Source organism: Pieris brassicae, chromosome Z (genome assembly GCF_905147105.1).
Source record: "Pieris brassicae chromosome Z, ilPieBrab1.1, whole genome shotgun sequence".
NCBI classification, from domain to species: domain Eukaryota; kingdom Metazoa; phylum Arthropoda; class Insecta; order Lepidoptera; family Pieridae; genus Pieris; species Pieris brassicae.
In genome coordinates, this window is record NC_059680.1 from 7163379 (window position 1) to 7182031 (window position 18653).

General features: G+C 32.1%; 1 protein-coding gene across 1 annotated transcript; it reads left to right on the forward strand.

Annotated features, from left to right (window-relative positions):
* Positions 1-2539: 2539 nt before the first annotated feature.
* On the forward strand, positions 2540-10234 carry LOC123718482 (phytanoyl-CoA dioxygenase domain-containing protein 1). The gene is made up of 6 exons (XM_045675026.1): positions 2540-2768; positions 6428-6571; positions 7271-7387; positions 7746-7896; positions 8157-8390; positions 8607-10234. The coding sequence occupies exons 1-6, from the start codon at positions 2745-2747 to the stop codon at positions 8792-8794; spliced, it is 858 nt and encodes a 285-aa protein (XP_045530982.1). The 5' UTR covers positions 2540-2744; the 3' UTR covers positions 8795-10234.
* Positions 10235-18653: the final 8419 nt, after the last annotated feature.

An 18653-nucleotide genomic window follows, 5' to 3' on the forward strand; every position in this document is an offset into this window, starting at 1 on the left:
GGTCTTGGATCATTTTCACGAATAAACGTTTTATTTAGTTTGAAAGAAAACACATTATTAAATTTTATTCGATCTTATCTATAATTTATAGATTAAACATAATTATTTTCCTTCTTGCCTTCATATTGTAGCTGCGGTAAAAGGATTATAGATTAAAGTGAAACATTACTACAACAAATCCACTAGTTGAATAGCCCGCTCGACAAAGATAGTAAATTAGCTGTTTTACATTATTATATTCCACAATGCATTAGCTCATCTTCCGATATTATATTCTCAGTTGTATTGTATGAGAAATCGTATAATAAATGAAATTCCTCAGAACACTAATGATAGCAGCAAAGAGCAGTGTTGGCCTAGTGGCTTCAGCGTGAGACTCTCATCAGGTCGTAGGTTGGATGACTGTCCACTAATGGACTTTCACATTCGCTCTTACGGTGAAGGAAAACATCGTGAGGAAACCGGCTTGTCTGACCCAAAAAGTCGACGGCGTGCGTCACAGAGTTCTGTGTTCACACACGTTCTGAGGCACAGAAGGCTGATCACCACGGTCCTATTATATTAACAAATGATCATGAAACAGATATAGAAATCTGAGGCCCAGACCTAAAAAGGCGCAATTCATTTTTTTTTAATCATATCATCCGCCGCAACAGCCAAAAATAGCCAGGGGTTAGAATCTGAAACAAAAGACAATATCCATAAATTTTGTTCAAAAAATGTTTTTTTTAATGGAGTTAGAGCTTCAACTGGTCTTCTATATATATCTAGGCCTTAGTATAGTACCCTTTATACTCAAAGTGCGATTCCTGCAAACTGCGAGTTCAGGTTTCTGTAATATGTTAAATGTGCACACTGCACATATAAATTAATATCTATTTTAGAACAGACGTGACTCCAACGCATGGTGAACTAGGCTTTGGGGACCTATATGAGCTAGCCTCTGACTTGTCGCATTCTGATGACTGCATAAAGTTAATATTCACAATATATAATCTATTTCAAAATAATAAAAGCCTATACAGCTGATCCGTTTAACGTAGAGGAAAATATAACACACAAAAAATGCGTTTTTATTGTGTAATTGCATATATTGTTTTAAAAGCAGACAACAGTAATGTCTACGATATTAGATAAGTACGACAAAACGTAATTTAGACAAGATTACTGCGAGTCAGCGACATGCCCACACACTAGTTACTCATATTAATGATTGTAAGTATTTTAATTAAACTAATGGCCTAATTCAAATTTCTTTTTACCCTTTATTAAAAATCTAAAAATAATTTCCTTGTGGTGTCGGTTGTCGCTTGTATAACTAAGCAGGACGGGAATAAATAACACCATTAATGCTTAATTATGTTTATTTCCCAGTATATTTTATTGTTTTCATTTTAATATTTATGTGTATGTGATTTCCATATATAAACAAGCTTAACAGTATTAGTTTTAACACTCGCTTTTCTCTACCTGCTTTCTTACCGATAATTGAATACAATATCATTTATACAAAATTCTCGTCTCACAATGTTCGTTCCCATACTCCTCCGATTTTGGCGCCTCGACGAGTAAGTCTGAGAATCGGCTACTATCTATATTTCAAACCCCAAACTGATAAGGGGTGTCCACCCCAAATGTATCTGTTTTTATTTTTTTATGATATATCATACAATGAATACAAATAATTTTCACCCGTCCACTATCAGCCCATTTATTTTATTTGTTAATTTAAAAAATATGACTTGAACTCTGAGGTTTATAAAGATAAATATTCACAAAAAAACCTAAAAGTTTTCGTTCCGATAAACCGAACTCTCTGGGGTAGCATAGCAAAATGTTCCATGTTGGAACTACAAAGGTAGGCTAGGCATTAAGGAGAAACAAAGTTCGCGGGGGCTAGTATGTATATAAAATATAAATACAATATATAGTATTGTCTTTGGTTAACATAGCTTTTACACATTGAAAGAAAACAATTTTTTAGAATATATGTAAATAAAAATTATTTGTAAAAAATGCTAAGCGCAAAACTTAAAGACCAAATTGATTTTTATTTATTTATTGCTTGAACACTAAGGATTTTATGAAGAGAAAATGTTTTAATCAAAAATTTAATTTTATTTAGTATTTTTTTGCGATAAAGCAAACAGTCTCCGTAGGGTACTACAATAGAAGTACAATAGAAAAATGTTCCATGTGTTAGTATGTGGCTTTGATTAGAATATAAATATGTAATTAAATAAGTATTTTTTCACATCTTTTACATGAAGTGAGTAGTTAAGAATATAACGACGCGAATGAAAAGAATCTTACACATGTTTTATCAATTTATGCTTTGGTAGAGATTACTCAGTTCCATATTTGAGAATTTAATTTTGCAATGAAATAGTAACTTTTTCCCCACGCTTTAATGCTTAAATTCGCTCGTCGCAAGTAATCGATATGTTACCAATTGATACCAAAACGAAACCACGTTGTGTGCTGCGTCATTGGGCATGATGCGCGGGCGCAACTCGTCATAACACGAATATAAGTCGGTGCGTGGTATACATGGCTATTCTAAAACCCGTTGCTCATTCAAATTCACGTAAGAAAACAGCTTTGTAAGCGTCATAAGTGTTATCGGCGTTTAAGAATGTGGTCGCACTAGTATTCATTCCGACGAGCTTCAGTTTGATATCCGCACGCTTTGTGAGTTGCTGAACCTGTGATTATTTGTCCACATTATTCTCGATATTTCTGCAATGCACGAGACAATTCGTTATCAGGTAAGGACTTTGTTACTACTTGCACTTAGAGCGATCTGTTTTTTTAGGTTACTTGTTTGCGATGTTTTTAACAAATAAACTCAATTTAATGCCATACTATATGAACAAATAAAAATGTTGACTACGCAGTTTCACCCAACCATATTAATCGATTACCCTTTGATATACGTCTATCTATAATCCGAAACGTGTACTGATTGTAAATTTAATTTCATTTAATAATTAAACACGTCCTTATCTGTAACGCGTTTGTAAATGTTAATTAATAATGTGTCCATAATTTGAAACAATTCACGTCTGCCTGACAAGCCGATTAATCTTTTTATATTTCCATAAGTACTAAATTTATTCACAATCTAAGTATAATATATACATATCCGATTTTCTAAGTCTGGGACAACGCGTCATTTTTGCATTACGCACCTAAAGTATTCATGAATTCTTAAAAGGCACGTTCTTAGATTTCATTTGTGTAAAAAGCGAATTTCTTTGTTCGTAAGTAAGTATCGTAATTTTTACATACAGGCAAAGAATACAGACAAGGAACAGCTTTATGAATATTATTTTTAAAATATTTTTTATTTACCCATTATATACACATTATAAATATTATTATAATCTTTCTTTATATTATCCTTTGATATTCGATTCAAACGCCTGACTCACAATTTAAGATTTTTTATTTATAAGTACTTTAAACGCTCTCCTGCTTGCTCAGTCTTTCTTTTAAATATATATATATAAGTGTAACATTTTAATAATTTTTCCAAGGGCAGGCCGGCTCATCATTTGAATGGCCTGCCAAAACTTCAGGTTGCAAAAACTGTCTGAGTCGCCAAATCCGTAGGCGATTTGTACTGCTATGGATAATAGGTCTCCATAGTTATACTTAGTAGTTTTTATATAGAAATATAGAGTTACTTTGTATTCTAAAAGCGTTAAAAACAGAGCTCATATTTTCAAAATTACTTTAAAAGCACTAGTATATTATGTTATTGAATTCCTCACGTGTAACATTACACCTGCATCACCATAACAGTGACATCAAACACTGTAGGTACTATCCTTAGTCGACGCCTTTACATTTATTTACATTTTACTAACATTGATTATCGGTCTAAGACGAGGAGCGGTAGTCAAAGGCACCCTAGATCTGCTGCGCAAGATTGCTTTTAAACTTTGCAAGAACTTTCCTGTCTTGAAACTTTGTTCTTTCAAAGTTAGCCGTAAACATCATCACCATTAATGTCAATGTGACAGAGATAAGCAAACATTCTGGCATTAGCTAATGGTTAAATGACGATATATTATTAGAAAATAATAATATTATCGTTCTTATCAATAAATGACCTTGGACCTCTCATAATAAAACTATATATAGTGGAATGTTAATAACTCGAACCTCGATAAGGCAAAAAAAACCCCTTCTATAATTATATATACTTTGTTAATCGAACATAATGTTATCTCCCTACGAAGTATTGGTAATACATATTTATACTCTATAACTCGAATTTCAAAACGAAGACTCCGTAAGTCGTAGTTAGTAAAATTTAATGTAAGAAATAAAATATAAATATAAATCGATATTTCAGCGGTTAAATCACATGATCTCGTCGAAACTCGTAGTGTCGATTTTTTTGGATTTCCCTTGACATTCGAGTTATAGAGATTCCACTGTATTCCACAAATGATTAACATCATTTCAGCGCATTATTACAATAAAGTATATAATTTTGCGCTTCTTTAAATTTATTTCTCGTATCGGGACAAGCCGTAAAGCACGCAGTTAAAATAACAGTAAAATAATTCTAATAAAAAATTGTAACCGGAAATGAATTAACCAGAAATAATAACACAATAATTCCCAGACTTTAAAGCCCTTCATAATTAAGGGCCGTAATAATATTACTCTACACAGTCACGCTTTTGCCTAGAAGAATGCGATAAAAAATTATCAGTCCATTTATATGACTTTAATAAGAATGTCATTAAAGTAATCAGGCAATGAGTTCACTTAACTGGCCATTAGTCAATGCTTGGCAGAAATAATACTTTTTTCTGTATAAATGACCGGTAACAATGCAAGTATGTAAATCCTTTCATTTGAAAAATTGTATATCGCTAGAACAGTGACGATTTTAAACGAATAAAAGCTCACATCAGTTCTCGTTTGCATAGCTGAGTGGTGAGCCAAATCCCACGTGAAATACATTTTGTTTGTCGCTAAGTCCTACGGTTTCACTTGTGTGTTAATGCGTCGTATTAAAGTATAGTCAAAAGGCAACTCCTGGAAAAACAAGGTTTAATTTTGGCACTGTTTTAAGTGGTTATAAATAAACGATTAGTTCATGTACTTCTCTCGTAATGGAACATGAAAATATTCTATGCCTGTTGATCAAATAATTTCTCTAATTCTTAATGTATATAGGAAATTTTCTTTTTCAATAAAAGCGTCCAACTTTAAACGCGTTCTTGACCATAAATTGAAATGTTCTTAAAAAAAAGTAAAAAATATCTTAACTATAACCCTTCAGAAAAGGTATTTTTAACATAAGAGTATACACAATGTTTTCTGTGATTTTATAGTCGGTAAAAGAAATATTTTTTTTGCAGTTATCATAGTAAACGCCTAACCAAGGTGCTTCAAAATTTAATCTGTACGACGAGTCTTATGAATAATATAATCCTGTTAAAAACTGTGGTTTATAATCGCTACAGGATTGCTTTATAATCGCTGCTTTGTGATTTGTGTACAAAAATAACAATATTAATAATAAACGCTAGGTGGGGTCGTCCGGCGTGAAGAGTATTAATTTCTGTTCTGTATATTACAAGTCTGTATTTACTACATTTGGAACGTGAACATTCATCTACGGTGATGAATGTTCTTTATACAGAAGCGACTGGTATAGTTCCCAGCGTAACAATAATTCGAATTGCAAAACAACTCATTACTTGCTATTGGTAAATAGATCACAAATGTGATCAACTTGCAAACTGTATGTTTATTGAAGTACGATTTACATTACAAATTACTACGGTTTTGCTGACGTTTTGTGAGCAGATTTGTACATTGATTTGGTAAATGTTAATTGATAGCAATAATTGTTTATAAATATAATTTTAGATCATATATTTCGTTTTATATTATTTATAAAGATATTGATAACTAGTGATTTGAAATAATTTTATCAATATTAAATTAATTAATATCCTTTTTTAATTTGCTTAATCCTTCATCAAGGGCACACATGTGACCTACTTACATAGTGCTTACAAAACTATTGCCGTCTTCCTACTCCTCTGGCTTTGCGACCACTATTACCATCTTACTAGCATGTATTTCATACATAATTTACAAACTTATGCCCGCATTAGTGCGGTCATATTCTCACTCGTATTAATTAAGTTTATTTTGTACCTCGAAATCTTTGTACGCAGATATTATAAACTAATAATATTACGAACAGTTTGAGCTTGTGTGATACATGTAGTTATTTACAATGGGTATCATCGATACGGTATTAATACATTTCTGAAATACATATCTATTCAGGTAGGATCAATAACTGGTGAACAATAGGAATTGTTCTGCTCCTGTATGAAATATAGAACAGAACTTGAATAATGTTTAAATAGTTGTCGTAAATTTTCAGTTGGACCGAGATGGGTTTGCCGTGTTGGAAGATTTTCTGCGACCAGCAGAATGTGACGAGCTGGTTGCAGCAGGAATTGAACTTACAAAACAAATCCACGATGGTACCCATAGATCCGTGTTTTCAGCGAATTTGGAAAATCCCGTAAGTATGAGTGCTTCAGACGAGTTTGTATTTGAAGCTATTTATCAATATTGAAAATTTATAAGTGCGCTTTCAATCCCAACTGGTTGTTGAAACTTTATATTACCCAGGTTGTTAGTCCATTTGCATTGTCAGTTCAATTTATGCTTATATTATCTATTGATAAAAAAATCCTACGAATATCTCAAAAATATTTATTATTTAACACGAACCATTGATATAATCTATTAATAAATTTGTGCTTTTGATATATTTCGCGTAGGTTGCCTCACTATACGTAATAGGATTTCTAAGTGTTTCTAATATCCATTTACCACGTATTTTACGGAGAAAATTTTATTAGAATTTATAAAGTTATCAGTAGTTGGAATTTAAAAAAAAGTCAATTATTCTAAGACTTTGAAGCAAACTCATCACAAATAACAAAATCGATCTATATGAAAGCACTGGATGTTTTATTATCGCAGCGGCTTAACCACAGGAATCAATAACTTTGCATTTTCTCAATGATGTATTTTATACAGCAGAACGATTTTTTAAATATTAGTAGTTTCATAGTAAAGTAAGTAACGTTTGGGAAAGTTTAAAGAATGAAATCTCATAAAATAAATTTCTTAATACATTATTATTTTGTATTTACGCGCGAATGTAGACTGGATCATTCACTTATATTAACAATGAAAAATATATTATTTTCAGGCAACAAAGGATAAATATTTTCTCGAGAGCAGTGATAAAATAAGATATTTCTTTGAAACAAACGCTCTGGATGAGAAAGGTGAACTGAAAGTGGACCCTAGTGTTTCCCTCAATAAGGTAGGTATATCATTTTTAGCAAGTTTGATTCGCTCTGCTCATTTTTACTTATTACAAATTGTATTGTAAAACTGAATAATATAAAAAAACGTTTTCACAAAATAGTTACACGATAGGGCTTTTCCAGTAGGCGCTCTGTGCGTATTTTTTGTCTTTTGCAAATTAGGTCATCTATGTGTATAATATAAAATATTATATTTATTTATCATATCAAATTATCATCGGATGCCAACTCATGGATGCGTTCATATCGTATTTACCTGTTATAGAATACAACTCAATTCTTTTAGCTCGAACTTTTACTAAGAACGCAAACTCCTAAGCGACGAGTTCATAAAATATTTGTGTTGTATTCTAGGTCGGGCACGCTCTTCACCTCCTGCATCCAATCTTCAGATGTTACACATACAGCGATAGGGTCAAGGCCGTCTGTCAACAACTAGGCTTCACAGAACCGGCAGTCGTACAAAGCATGTACATTTACAAAAATCCCGGGATCGGTGGAGAAGGTAAGTTTATGTGATAATTTATTTAATCAAGATCCTTTACTTCACGTATTTCTTTGTTGTTATTTGGATAATTGGATTCCTTTCGATATTCGGGAAAGCAAAACAAAAAAAATATTTTAATGCTTATAAAATATCTGCCAATTAAATGTAATATTAACCTGTTTCTGCTTTATAGCAATTTGAGACATGGACTAGTCTTGCTACTTAATTCTCTTTCTTCATTGTTTTGGCGTAAAATCCATTTAACATGGTCTTTGCAGTGAAGCCACATCAGGACATCACATACCTACATACTGATCCTGTCGCACCAATTGGGTTTTGGATTGCTTTACAAGATGCTACAATCCAAAATGGTTGTCTCTGGATTTCCCAGGGATCTCATAAATCAGGTGTACATAGAAGAATGAAGAGAACACAAGAAGGGACCCTTGACTATGACCGACCAGCTCCAATATACCCACAATCCAGTTTCACTCCAGTACCTGTCAGTAAAGGTAATTATCAAGGTCAAAAGGCACATAATTATACAAATCTTCATATGAGATTATCAATATATGCACAACTTGAGTTTAACAATAATATTATAATATACGTATTAAATGTTTTCCATCTCTTAACTAAAAGATTCCTTAAGAACGAGAAACACATTTTAATTAATAATAGTAAAACGTATATGATTATTAATATTACCGTAATATTATTCTTCACAGGCAGCTGCATATTACTGCACGGTAATGTGGTCCACAAGAGCGCACACAACAGTTCAGATAAGAGTCGGCACGCGTACACGTTTCATATTATTGAGAGAAAGGACAACAACTTCTCACAAGATAATTGGCTTCAAGAGGGCAAGGAGGCACCGTTCGTAAATATTTACACAACTTCGCAGATAGAATAATGAACGTACCATTTTCGAAATAATACATTTTGATTCTAATGGTTTTAATTTCTATTTGGGTTAAACGTAGAAAAATATCTAAGGACCTCTGCTTTGAATCATCATAATTTTTATCCTTTAGATACGACCGATTATAGTTTTGCTTTTAGCACAGTCCTCAGGATGCTTTCCTTCACCATTGGAGCAAGTGTGAATTGCGCATATTAAAAAAATATGTTTTTATAGCCGGTGTCTTAACGAACCTCCGCTGATTTTAATAATGAACAAGCAATGAGGATTTATTTACGCTTGTGAAATGTAAGCATTATTTTTTAATCATCACCGTACAAAGCATTACATTCAAGCAATACATTAACGTCGTTTTTACCTTTTTCATAAAATACTAGCTTTGTGCGTCTGAATCTTAAAGAAGCTAGTGAAAAGTCCACGTCTCGTAACTATTACGATGAAGTTTGGAATATGGAAGAGGGTTCGAGAAAGTTTTTCAATCATAAAGTATTAGAGGTCGGTAAACGTTGTTCCATAGTTGTGTAAAACGACGGTTTAGTGGGCGGTGTTAAACTTTTTTCGTGTAGTCCTAATCATTACCAAAAAAAAAATTCCACAAAAACTACAAGATATCCATCACTTTACTATAATAAAAACAACAAACAAGGCAATCAGAAATATGATTGATTACAGATAAATAAATTTTGCCTAGTATTGGACATTTTGAATATGGTTTATTTCGTACCCTTTGGTTTTCTCTTAGTCAATTAAAATATTGACAACGAATTATTTCCGCCATTTGTAACAGGACCTTATTACCGGAGTTATATCGCATGAATCGTATTAATGACTTTTACAAGTTTTCTTATTAAACTTAACTCATCCTATAATAAGTTTCCTTCGATGCAACCTTTAGATGCTCATTCCTGGAAAACTGTGTTCGTTGAACCGAATATAGGATTTGCGTCACAGATTTTTAATGGGATGTGAGTCGCATTTGCTCACTTGTTATTTCTTGTATGTACGCAAATAACATTTGTATTTCAATAATACTCAGAGTGATTTATTAAATTATCTATTGGTATGATATTTTTTAGATATAATCATATTTTATATCTAAAAACTGTTCATGTCGGATATAATATCAAATGTTTAGTTAACTAATTCGTTTATAAGGCAGCAAAAATAATTTAATGGATGACTCTGAGTCAGGAATTAAGTTCTGGTTTAATTCCGATGGTAATTTTGATTTATTAATATATATATATTTTTTAATATTTTTTTTTCATTATCTATTGTGAGAGAAATAACGATATAGATTAATCATAAAAGTGTAAATACCTGACTATGATCAGCTTGATGTAAGCTATTTTATACCTTAATTTTAAAAATATCATACACGCGAAGCAACGCACTTGTGATATTTTTTAATAAAGATTATTATTTTCTCTATTGTGTTTTTTAATATTTATATTTTACCATTTGGTTAATGCAAACAGTAGAAAATGTTATGTTCCCTTAACCTATATAATCACCTCGATTAATCTTGGTCGTTGTTAAATTATATATGAATAAGTAGTTTTTGAAATGGTTATCATACTCGTATTAGCTGCTAGGAGCTTGTTATCCGTGTCCAGTGCTGTCAGTAATTGATGAGAGTATTTCATCAGGGCCTTGGCCAGACGTTTATATTAATTTTCTTAACAGGCAAGCAGTTGAGGCATCTTACGTCGATGCAAATTGTAATTGCATACATCGATAAAATCCACTGTTGCATAGCCGAGAATCGACCTCGACTCCAGGATTGAGAGTTGTGCGTCTAAACTCTTACATTCACATCAGATATATAATAACTTTTCTTTATTTTTAAGATGGGATCAGATTGATGGAATTCCTATCAATATAAAATAGCACCTGTTCTGTGCGTGCTAAAACAAAAATAAATGTTCGTAGATAATTTTTAAGAATTAATTGTTTATATGCCAACAAAGGGATACTCAAATTAACTTTACACATTATTATTTGACTATAACTACGGAATATATCGTAAAATATAGTTTATAATTAAAAAAACTAACTCCATTTTCTACAGTAGGACTTTAATCGCTGAACCACTCCGTTTTGTATAACCTCGCTATTTTTATTAGGTATTTAAGGACATTGACCTAAAGTTTAAAAAACAATCTCATTACTACTACAATGCGTTATCCGATAAAGTTATTCCGAAAAGAGTCAGTGGACGCAGTAGATAAGAGAAAAAAATATTTATGTTGCATTATTATGGAACAAATGATTACTCAATGCGTAATTTTTTGCTAATAAGACAACCTTATAGTGGAGGTGTGTAGTCCCATTCACTGGGAACATGGGCAGAGCAGACGATCACGCGAGACAAGTGCTAGTAGATGTACGTTTGGATTAAGACATGACAAGACGAATAGGATAACTTTAAACAACACAAAGAACACATACACGGGAATCTTGCGAAGGGAATTCATTGTTTACTATTACAGCTAGCACGATTACCTCACGATTAAGATTAAAATATACGTTATTAGAAGTACACATTGACGATGTTTTATTTTTAGTAATTTGCTTTCGTCTAACTCAAAGGCCTGACAATAAATAATTTGATAAATTAAGAAATAGATTTGTAAAGTAGGACATCCACGTAGCCTTCACACTAAAGAAAATCTCATTTGGCTTTCAAATATTTATGGTCTGACGCCAAGATAGGGTGAGATTTTAAGGTTATCCGTTTTCTTATAAAATATCGCTCGCAACATGTACCCGCAACTATACAAGTGCGCAGAATATTAAAATATAAAATAACGCCTTTAAAAGATAAAGGCTCTACACCTCGGTCAAGGCCTCAGATTTCTGTACCCCTTTGATCAATTTTGTCAATACCGTCATACCGTGTTAGGATGTTAGGATCTTCACTATGTTTTCCTTTAACGTATGAGTAACTTTTATTCGCGTAGAACAATCAATTGGTGCACCGCTCTGACTCGAATATGAACCCCCAATTGAGAGACGTGGCTTTGCTAAAAGAACTTTTAAACTAATTTAATAATAGTATAATTTTTGTTTACATATAGTTCTTTAACTTGTATTCTTCTTACTAGCGATGAGGCAGCCAGTTGCTCCACCAACGTTTACTATGCTATGAAATGTAGAACCAAAATAAACTGATTCAGGTGAAAGCGGCCGCACTCTAAAATCTAAAAAATATGGATAAGAACTCAACCGAAACAATCATAAAAGAGGGTTACATTATCCGCGTAGAGCGAGCAATGAATGTGGAGGTCGTAGTTTACAATAGATATCGGTGATACGAAGGGGCGTTCACTCTTCCAGAGGAAGTAGCATATCAGTAGAAGCCCTGCAGCCGTTTGAACAGCACATACAATGCATTTGAGGCTAGCATTTCTTCTGCTCCTATTGGCCTACTTGCAATGTAAGTACAAAAAATACTTAAACGCAATCAGCGAATTTGCATTGCAATTTTAAAAGAATGAATTGTTAGTCAACTTGTATTTAAAGTTTCTTAATTTTTTATGATAAAATGCTAATGAGTATAGAGATCTATAATAAATTTTATTATGAATACCTACTCGATAAATAAAACCAACTGAAAGAAGAAAATAAATGATGCGAATTCCAAACAACCGACACAATATAAATTTTATGCATAGTCAATATATGCTGGGTCAAATCATAACTATAACTTATAAGCTCTGGTTTTTCACTTTGTCTCTATTTTACATTAACAATGTCTATTCATAACTCATTAGGGTAACACAATTCGATAGCGACCCACTGGCCCTAAAAGTCCGATATGCTTCAGAATGTCAATGAATTTGTTCATATTTCATATTATGTCCTGTTATTTCTACAAGTTGCTGTCCGCGATTTGGGTAACATTAAAGTATGCTATTTTTAATCTAAAGCATCAATCGTATCATTATGTTAAATAAAAGAAGCCTGCGTTGTTTCTATAAGGTAATAACATAAAAGTCTTTAGAATCATAAAAATGGTATTGTCTTCCATTTGCGGATGCTCACTAGAAAAGTTTTTACGTCTCGTAACGGCTTTTCATGTTGGAGCTGTAGCAGTAGTAGTGCGTCGTGAATACCAAATCGATAATAAGTATTAATGACTAAAATTTGTTTAATACAGACTACCAAAAAATAAAAATCCCTAGCATATCAGCTAAGATTGACCTGTGTAAAGCTAGTCGATCGATTTTCGTTGGCGTAGAACCCATTGTAGAGACAGTGGAAAAATAATATAAATAAGTAAAACAAATAAAATTTAATAGGAAATTAATCGCTTATGTCGCTTTAAATTGGTATTCACCTTATTTACATATATTTCAATCTAATTGGTAAGTTGTCTAATAATTCTGACATGTTTTAGGTACGCATGCTTGTGAGCCGGGCCAAAATCAAAATGGATGCAAAATTTACGGATCAGCCTGCATCTGTGGCTATGGCTGCAAAACTGAGTACATTTACAAATCACGACGTGCTTGCCTGAATGTAATACGAGGTAACGCCTTTAATTATTCAATTCTCATTTCGGAATGAAACGGAAGATAAAATTTATTCTGTCTTGAAAACGCCAGTGTCCATGGAAACATGTCCATAAACCGATTCCACGATTGCCCTCGGAATAATACAAATATTTGGATTTTTTGTTATTTATTGTAGAGGACATCTGAATCTTTATTCTTATATCATTACTGGCTTGTAACAAGATATAAAAAAATGAAAACTGCTTATCGCCTGAAGAAAGAGTGTCTTACTCTTGCTGTTACTTACTGTTAGGGGTCACGACCTCATTTTTATTTTGCAAATCATCAAAGACTAGTATGTTCTTACAATAATTATTTAACTCATAGGTTCTCAGAATTGGAGAGGCATTTCAGGCATAGTTCGACAGAATCAACTGCATTTTAAGATTTCAATTGACTTTGTAGACCCCCGCGGACTTAATAGAAATAAACAATAACTATAATAACGAATAAAATAGGAGAAAACTTATGTTCAACTTTCATTCAGAAAATATTAAATAATAGATAATTATATTGTGTTATATAATTTGCGTAAGAGATTAGCAAATGGGGGTTTATTTCAAAAATTGAAAAAAACGTACGGCCTCGTACATATAACTATTAAAAAATCGGTTAATAGATATAACGCATCAAAAATTTACAGATATCTAAATAAGTCTATATTATATATACCAAAATAGATTATTGCTGGCCTTTGGCTGCTATTGCTATGATTGCCCTATTATATAACATCTAATAATGTCATCGCTTGTTGCACTGTACTGCATCTGTGGTTAGGTGAAAATTGCCGGATGTTGCATTTTGACCCATTTAGCCTAAATAGTCATCAAAATTGACCTATTTCAATCGTTGTTAGCGACCAAAGAGGGCCAGTACTTTGATTGGCTGTTGCATAGCAACGGTTTTAGAATTAGGAATTGTTCGTTAATATTAAACGGTTTCTCAAGGAATTGAGTTGAAAAAATTCACCATAATTGGAAGCTTAAATAGTATTTTGTTTTAAATCGTCTGATTATTGGACAAATATTTTTAATTACTACCGTTATATTTTTAATCGTCTTAATTATTACTTTAGGGCTATACTCTTGACATAAGTGATGTTTTTATTCCATCATATATCACACCCACCGATTCTAATTTTGATGTGTGTACCTAAATGCGTCACATTTTTTGTTTTTATAATTTTCCTAATCAGATACAGCGTTAAAAAATCTCTGAACGGTTAATGATAAAATCTTATCTTAAAGAATATTTAACAGGGACTTTTTTTGTCACTTACACCCTGGCGCAACAAAAATTCGGAATCTACGGAGTCAAGAGAACGCCCATCGACATTCTAGCACGACATTTATACTTATTATATTCTTTCGGGTTGCCTGGAAGAGTTCCACTAGTAGCAACAACGCCACCCGTTACACAATATTATTAAATGTTTTGTACTCTTTTATGACTTACCTTTATTTCAAAAATCTCAGAAAGGACTTCAAATATATGTTCTCGGATGCCTTGCGTTCGCGGGATCTGCATTCAAACTGTACTGGACCCCGGCTTTACTTGCAAGTGTGAAGGCACTGGCTTCTACGGGCAAAGGTGTGAGAGAGGTATGACCAGTTCAATTTTTGCAGGCTTGCTAAATTTTGAAAGCATGTGCGAACCGAAACTCGAACCTAACAATGAAAAACTTTTTTCGTTTCGAGAGTAGATATCATACAATATTTGAGCTTGTCTTAGAGGTCGTTGTTTGATTGTAATTTGTCATTTAAAAAAAATCTTATGGCTTTCGATATGCTTATTGTGAATTTTAACTTTGACACCTCGTATGATCTACGGACCCATATTGTAACCATTGTAACACGTTTTTTCATGGTACCATGTATGTCTGTCATAAAAACTTTTTATTATTTCATCTTCATCTTCAAAGCACATATTTCGGCACAGAAACCCCTTATCTGCATAACGTCCCCAAAATAATCTACATAGATTTGTGTAATAATTGTTGTATCTTCTCACAGATTCTGTATAAAGAAATTCATTTTATATGTTATAAAGTTTAGTTAAGGTTAATAGTAAAATCCTGGGTAAGAAACATATTCGTTCAGATTTATTTTCTAGCCACGTCTTCTATATAAGGTTTAATAGGGTTAAGACAATTTAAGCTATGTTGTCCGTAATATATTTATTTAGTTATAGATTGTTTTAGTCATATTTTTGCCTCAACAAAGCATGGTGCTTTAATTAAAATAAAATTGAATACATATTTAGCAATGATTTTGAGTTTCATTACCAAATATTTCGGGTTTATAAATAAACACACCTTTACTGTTCAACTGCACAAGGCGTTTCCTTGGTACATGATCTCTGAATTAGTAGTTAGTCAACCCCATACCTCAAAGCAACTATATACTTACTAATAAATAATTTATCATTTCAGCGTGTCCAACAGACCAATCACGGGGTTTGGCATTTCCACACGAATGCATTGTTATTTAGTGGAGCAACACAGCCAAGGATTATTAGCCTTATAATTTATTTGCATGGTATTACCATTATATACTGTATCACTGTACCTATCTGTAAAAAAGTTATTAAAATAAAGACATTGTTACTGTGTTGCATCTTAATTTTTTAAAGGAGTGAAACACTGATCTTCCATGACACTAACAAAGTATTAATTCCAAAAGCTTATCTAACTACGTGCATCAAAAACTTTTGGATTTTGATATCATTCAAAATAATCTCTACTATGATTGTGGATGTGATAGACATGATATTTTATTAATATTACTGTCTTTGTTCTATGGCCAGTAATCTTATATATATCAGAGGCTAAACATAATAAACCTTAATATTTACCATTATAAAAAAATAACCGTGCTGTATTCGACGCTGGAAAGGCTTTTTAAATGTTAGTATTTCAATCCCTTTTATTAGTCAGCTGTAGGTATATTATATAAAGCAGATATTGTGATAACCTCTAAAACTTTTTATAAACAAAAATGAAAAACCTTTCTGAAAAGAACAATACGCGGCTTTATAGGTACTCCTATTCAATTACAATAACCCTATATAGAAATTTTGCGTCAATGATGAAGGACCACCAACTTGGAATAATGAAATTCATTCTATTTCGTGTCTAAGTGCAATTTATTCACTTATGATTTTGTCATAACATGTATCTCACATGCGGCTGTTAAACATGTACTGACAATACAAAAATAAAAACTAAACTAGTAACAAGCCAGCAATGGAAAGAAGCGTACTTAAAATAAGAAAACTACATAAAATCAAAAGCGAAACAATAAGACGAAAAACAAAATTGACAGATGCCTTACAATATGCCCTAAAACAGAAATGGTAATAGGCGGGGCATATAGCAAGATACACAGATAAATGGTGCACTTAAAAGACATCTGTATGGATAGGACCAAGGGGAAAAAGGAGAAGAGGGCGCTCCAATTTCTTATATAAGATATAAGAAAAAGAAGCGGCAACAGGAAGCGAATGGAGAAAGAAAGCCAAGGACAGAGTCAGTTGGAAAAGGCGGGAGGAAGCCTTTACCCGCGAAGGGGTTCCGATCGACGGTCCTGAATTTAGCTCAGATATAGGATAGCGAGATAAATTAAGTTATGTATAAAATGTAAAAATCTAAGCTGTATATTATCTTTTTTGTCATTGATTGATTGGGAATGAAACGGGTTTTATTATTTTTATTTTGAGGACGAAGATTGAATATGAATCTATACACATTAATAAAAGTGGGTAATAAAAGAATATAAAGCTGTAACTCGTAATAATAATATTGCGCTGTGTTTAATACATTCTAAAAGAAAACATAATTTTTACTTAATGGAACTTCTCGTGAAATGATAAATGGCGCCCTCTCTTATACATCTTTGTAAAAAACAAATATAATAAGCGTCCTCTACTGGTGACAATTATTATTAATGTAAAGAATATTAGACTATTAATGGCATTTTGACTTGCCTTTTTTATATTATGGCAATAGTTTTAACTTTATGCCTGTTTCAATTAAAATGAGTTAGCTTTATCAATTAATTGAATTAGTATATTACGAGTTTATGAAAAGTAAATTATATTGCTAAGCAAAATATATAATTATGGTCTCAACTCTCGACATATCATATCGTCATATGTCATTATCTAACCTAATCATTTGTCATTTATTATATGGCAGATAGTAATTTTTATCTCAAAATAATTTATTTATGGTTTACATTTATTACATATTTATATATGCCATTTAATGGATTTCTATTATGCATTGAAGCTGAATATTACCAAAACACAGTTTTTAAACAATTCATTCTTTAAACTAGGTTAATTAATGAATTGCATTGCTATCGGCTTTTTTGTTGGTATACCATTCATATTGTTTTAATCAGTGATCCTTATGATCAACTATGTCGATCTTTAAGCAAAATGCCCCTATTAATTGAGAATGTCTATTATCAGCAACTGCAAACCATGATGAAAAAGCTAACTGCTAACAACCAAGGCTGGTCAATTGCTCTAAGCCACTGCTGATACACACACTGTTTCATGACAATGCTCTGCACAACTGACTGCTTTCGAATAAGAGGAGCTTCAATTGGAATGTCTAAGACACCCACCATACTACCTTGCTCCAACAGAATACAATTTTTTTCCAATTACAATTGTTATCCAAAGTTAATCAAAGTAGTTACTTGTAAGGTTAAAAAATCAAATGTGATGGGGCAGTCAAAACTGCCTACAAAGATTTTATTGTTATTTTTAGTAAATTATTGAAGAACTACCTTTAAGTTCATAAATAGCAATGGTACATACTTTGTTAAATTAAATATATTCTATTTAAAGAAATGTACAAAGTAGCTATATATAATATAAATTCCCTATTGCTCACATTTTTATATCCTCTTAGTGCAATGTTATTTTTTATTTCATTCCAAGATGAAATTATGTTAGCCGATGTTAGACCAGTTGCTATGTTATATCTATCTATTTTCAGACAGTTATGGATAATGTTGTAGTTTATTTGACGGTGAAGATGTTTTAAACATTACAGAGGTTTAGTTATGCTAATTTCTTCCAATAATTTGGACTGAACTATTTGTTGTAGCAATAATATGATGATGTTTATTTTACTTATTGCTTCATTAAAACCTAACTAGGGTTAATATAAATTAAAATAATACTTCTAAATAATAAAAAGCAAGACGAGTCAGAATTAAAAATTCAGGAGCAATATTGAGATAGTGTGAATGATAACATATAACATATAAAATTAAAAA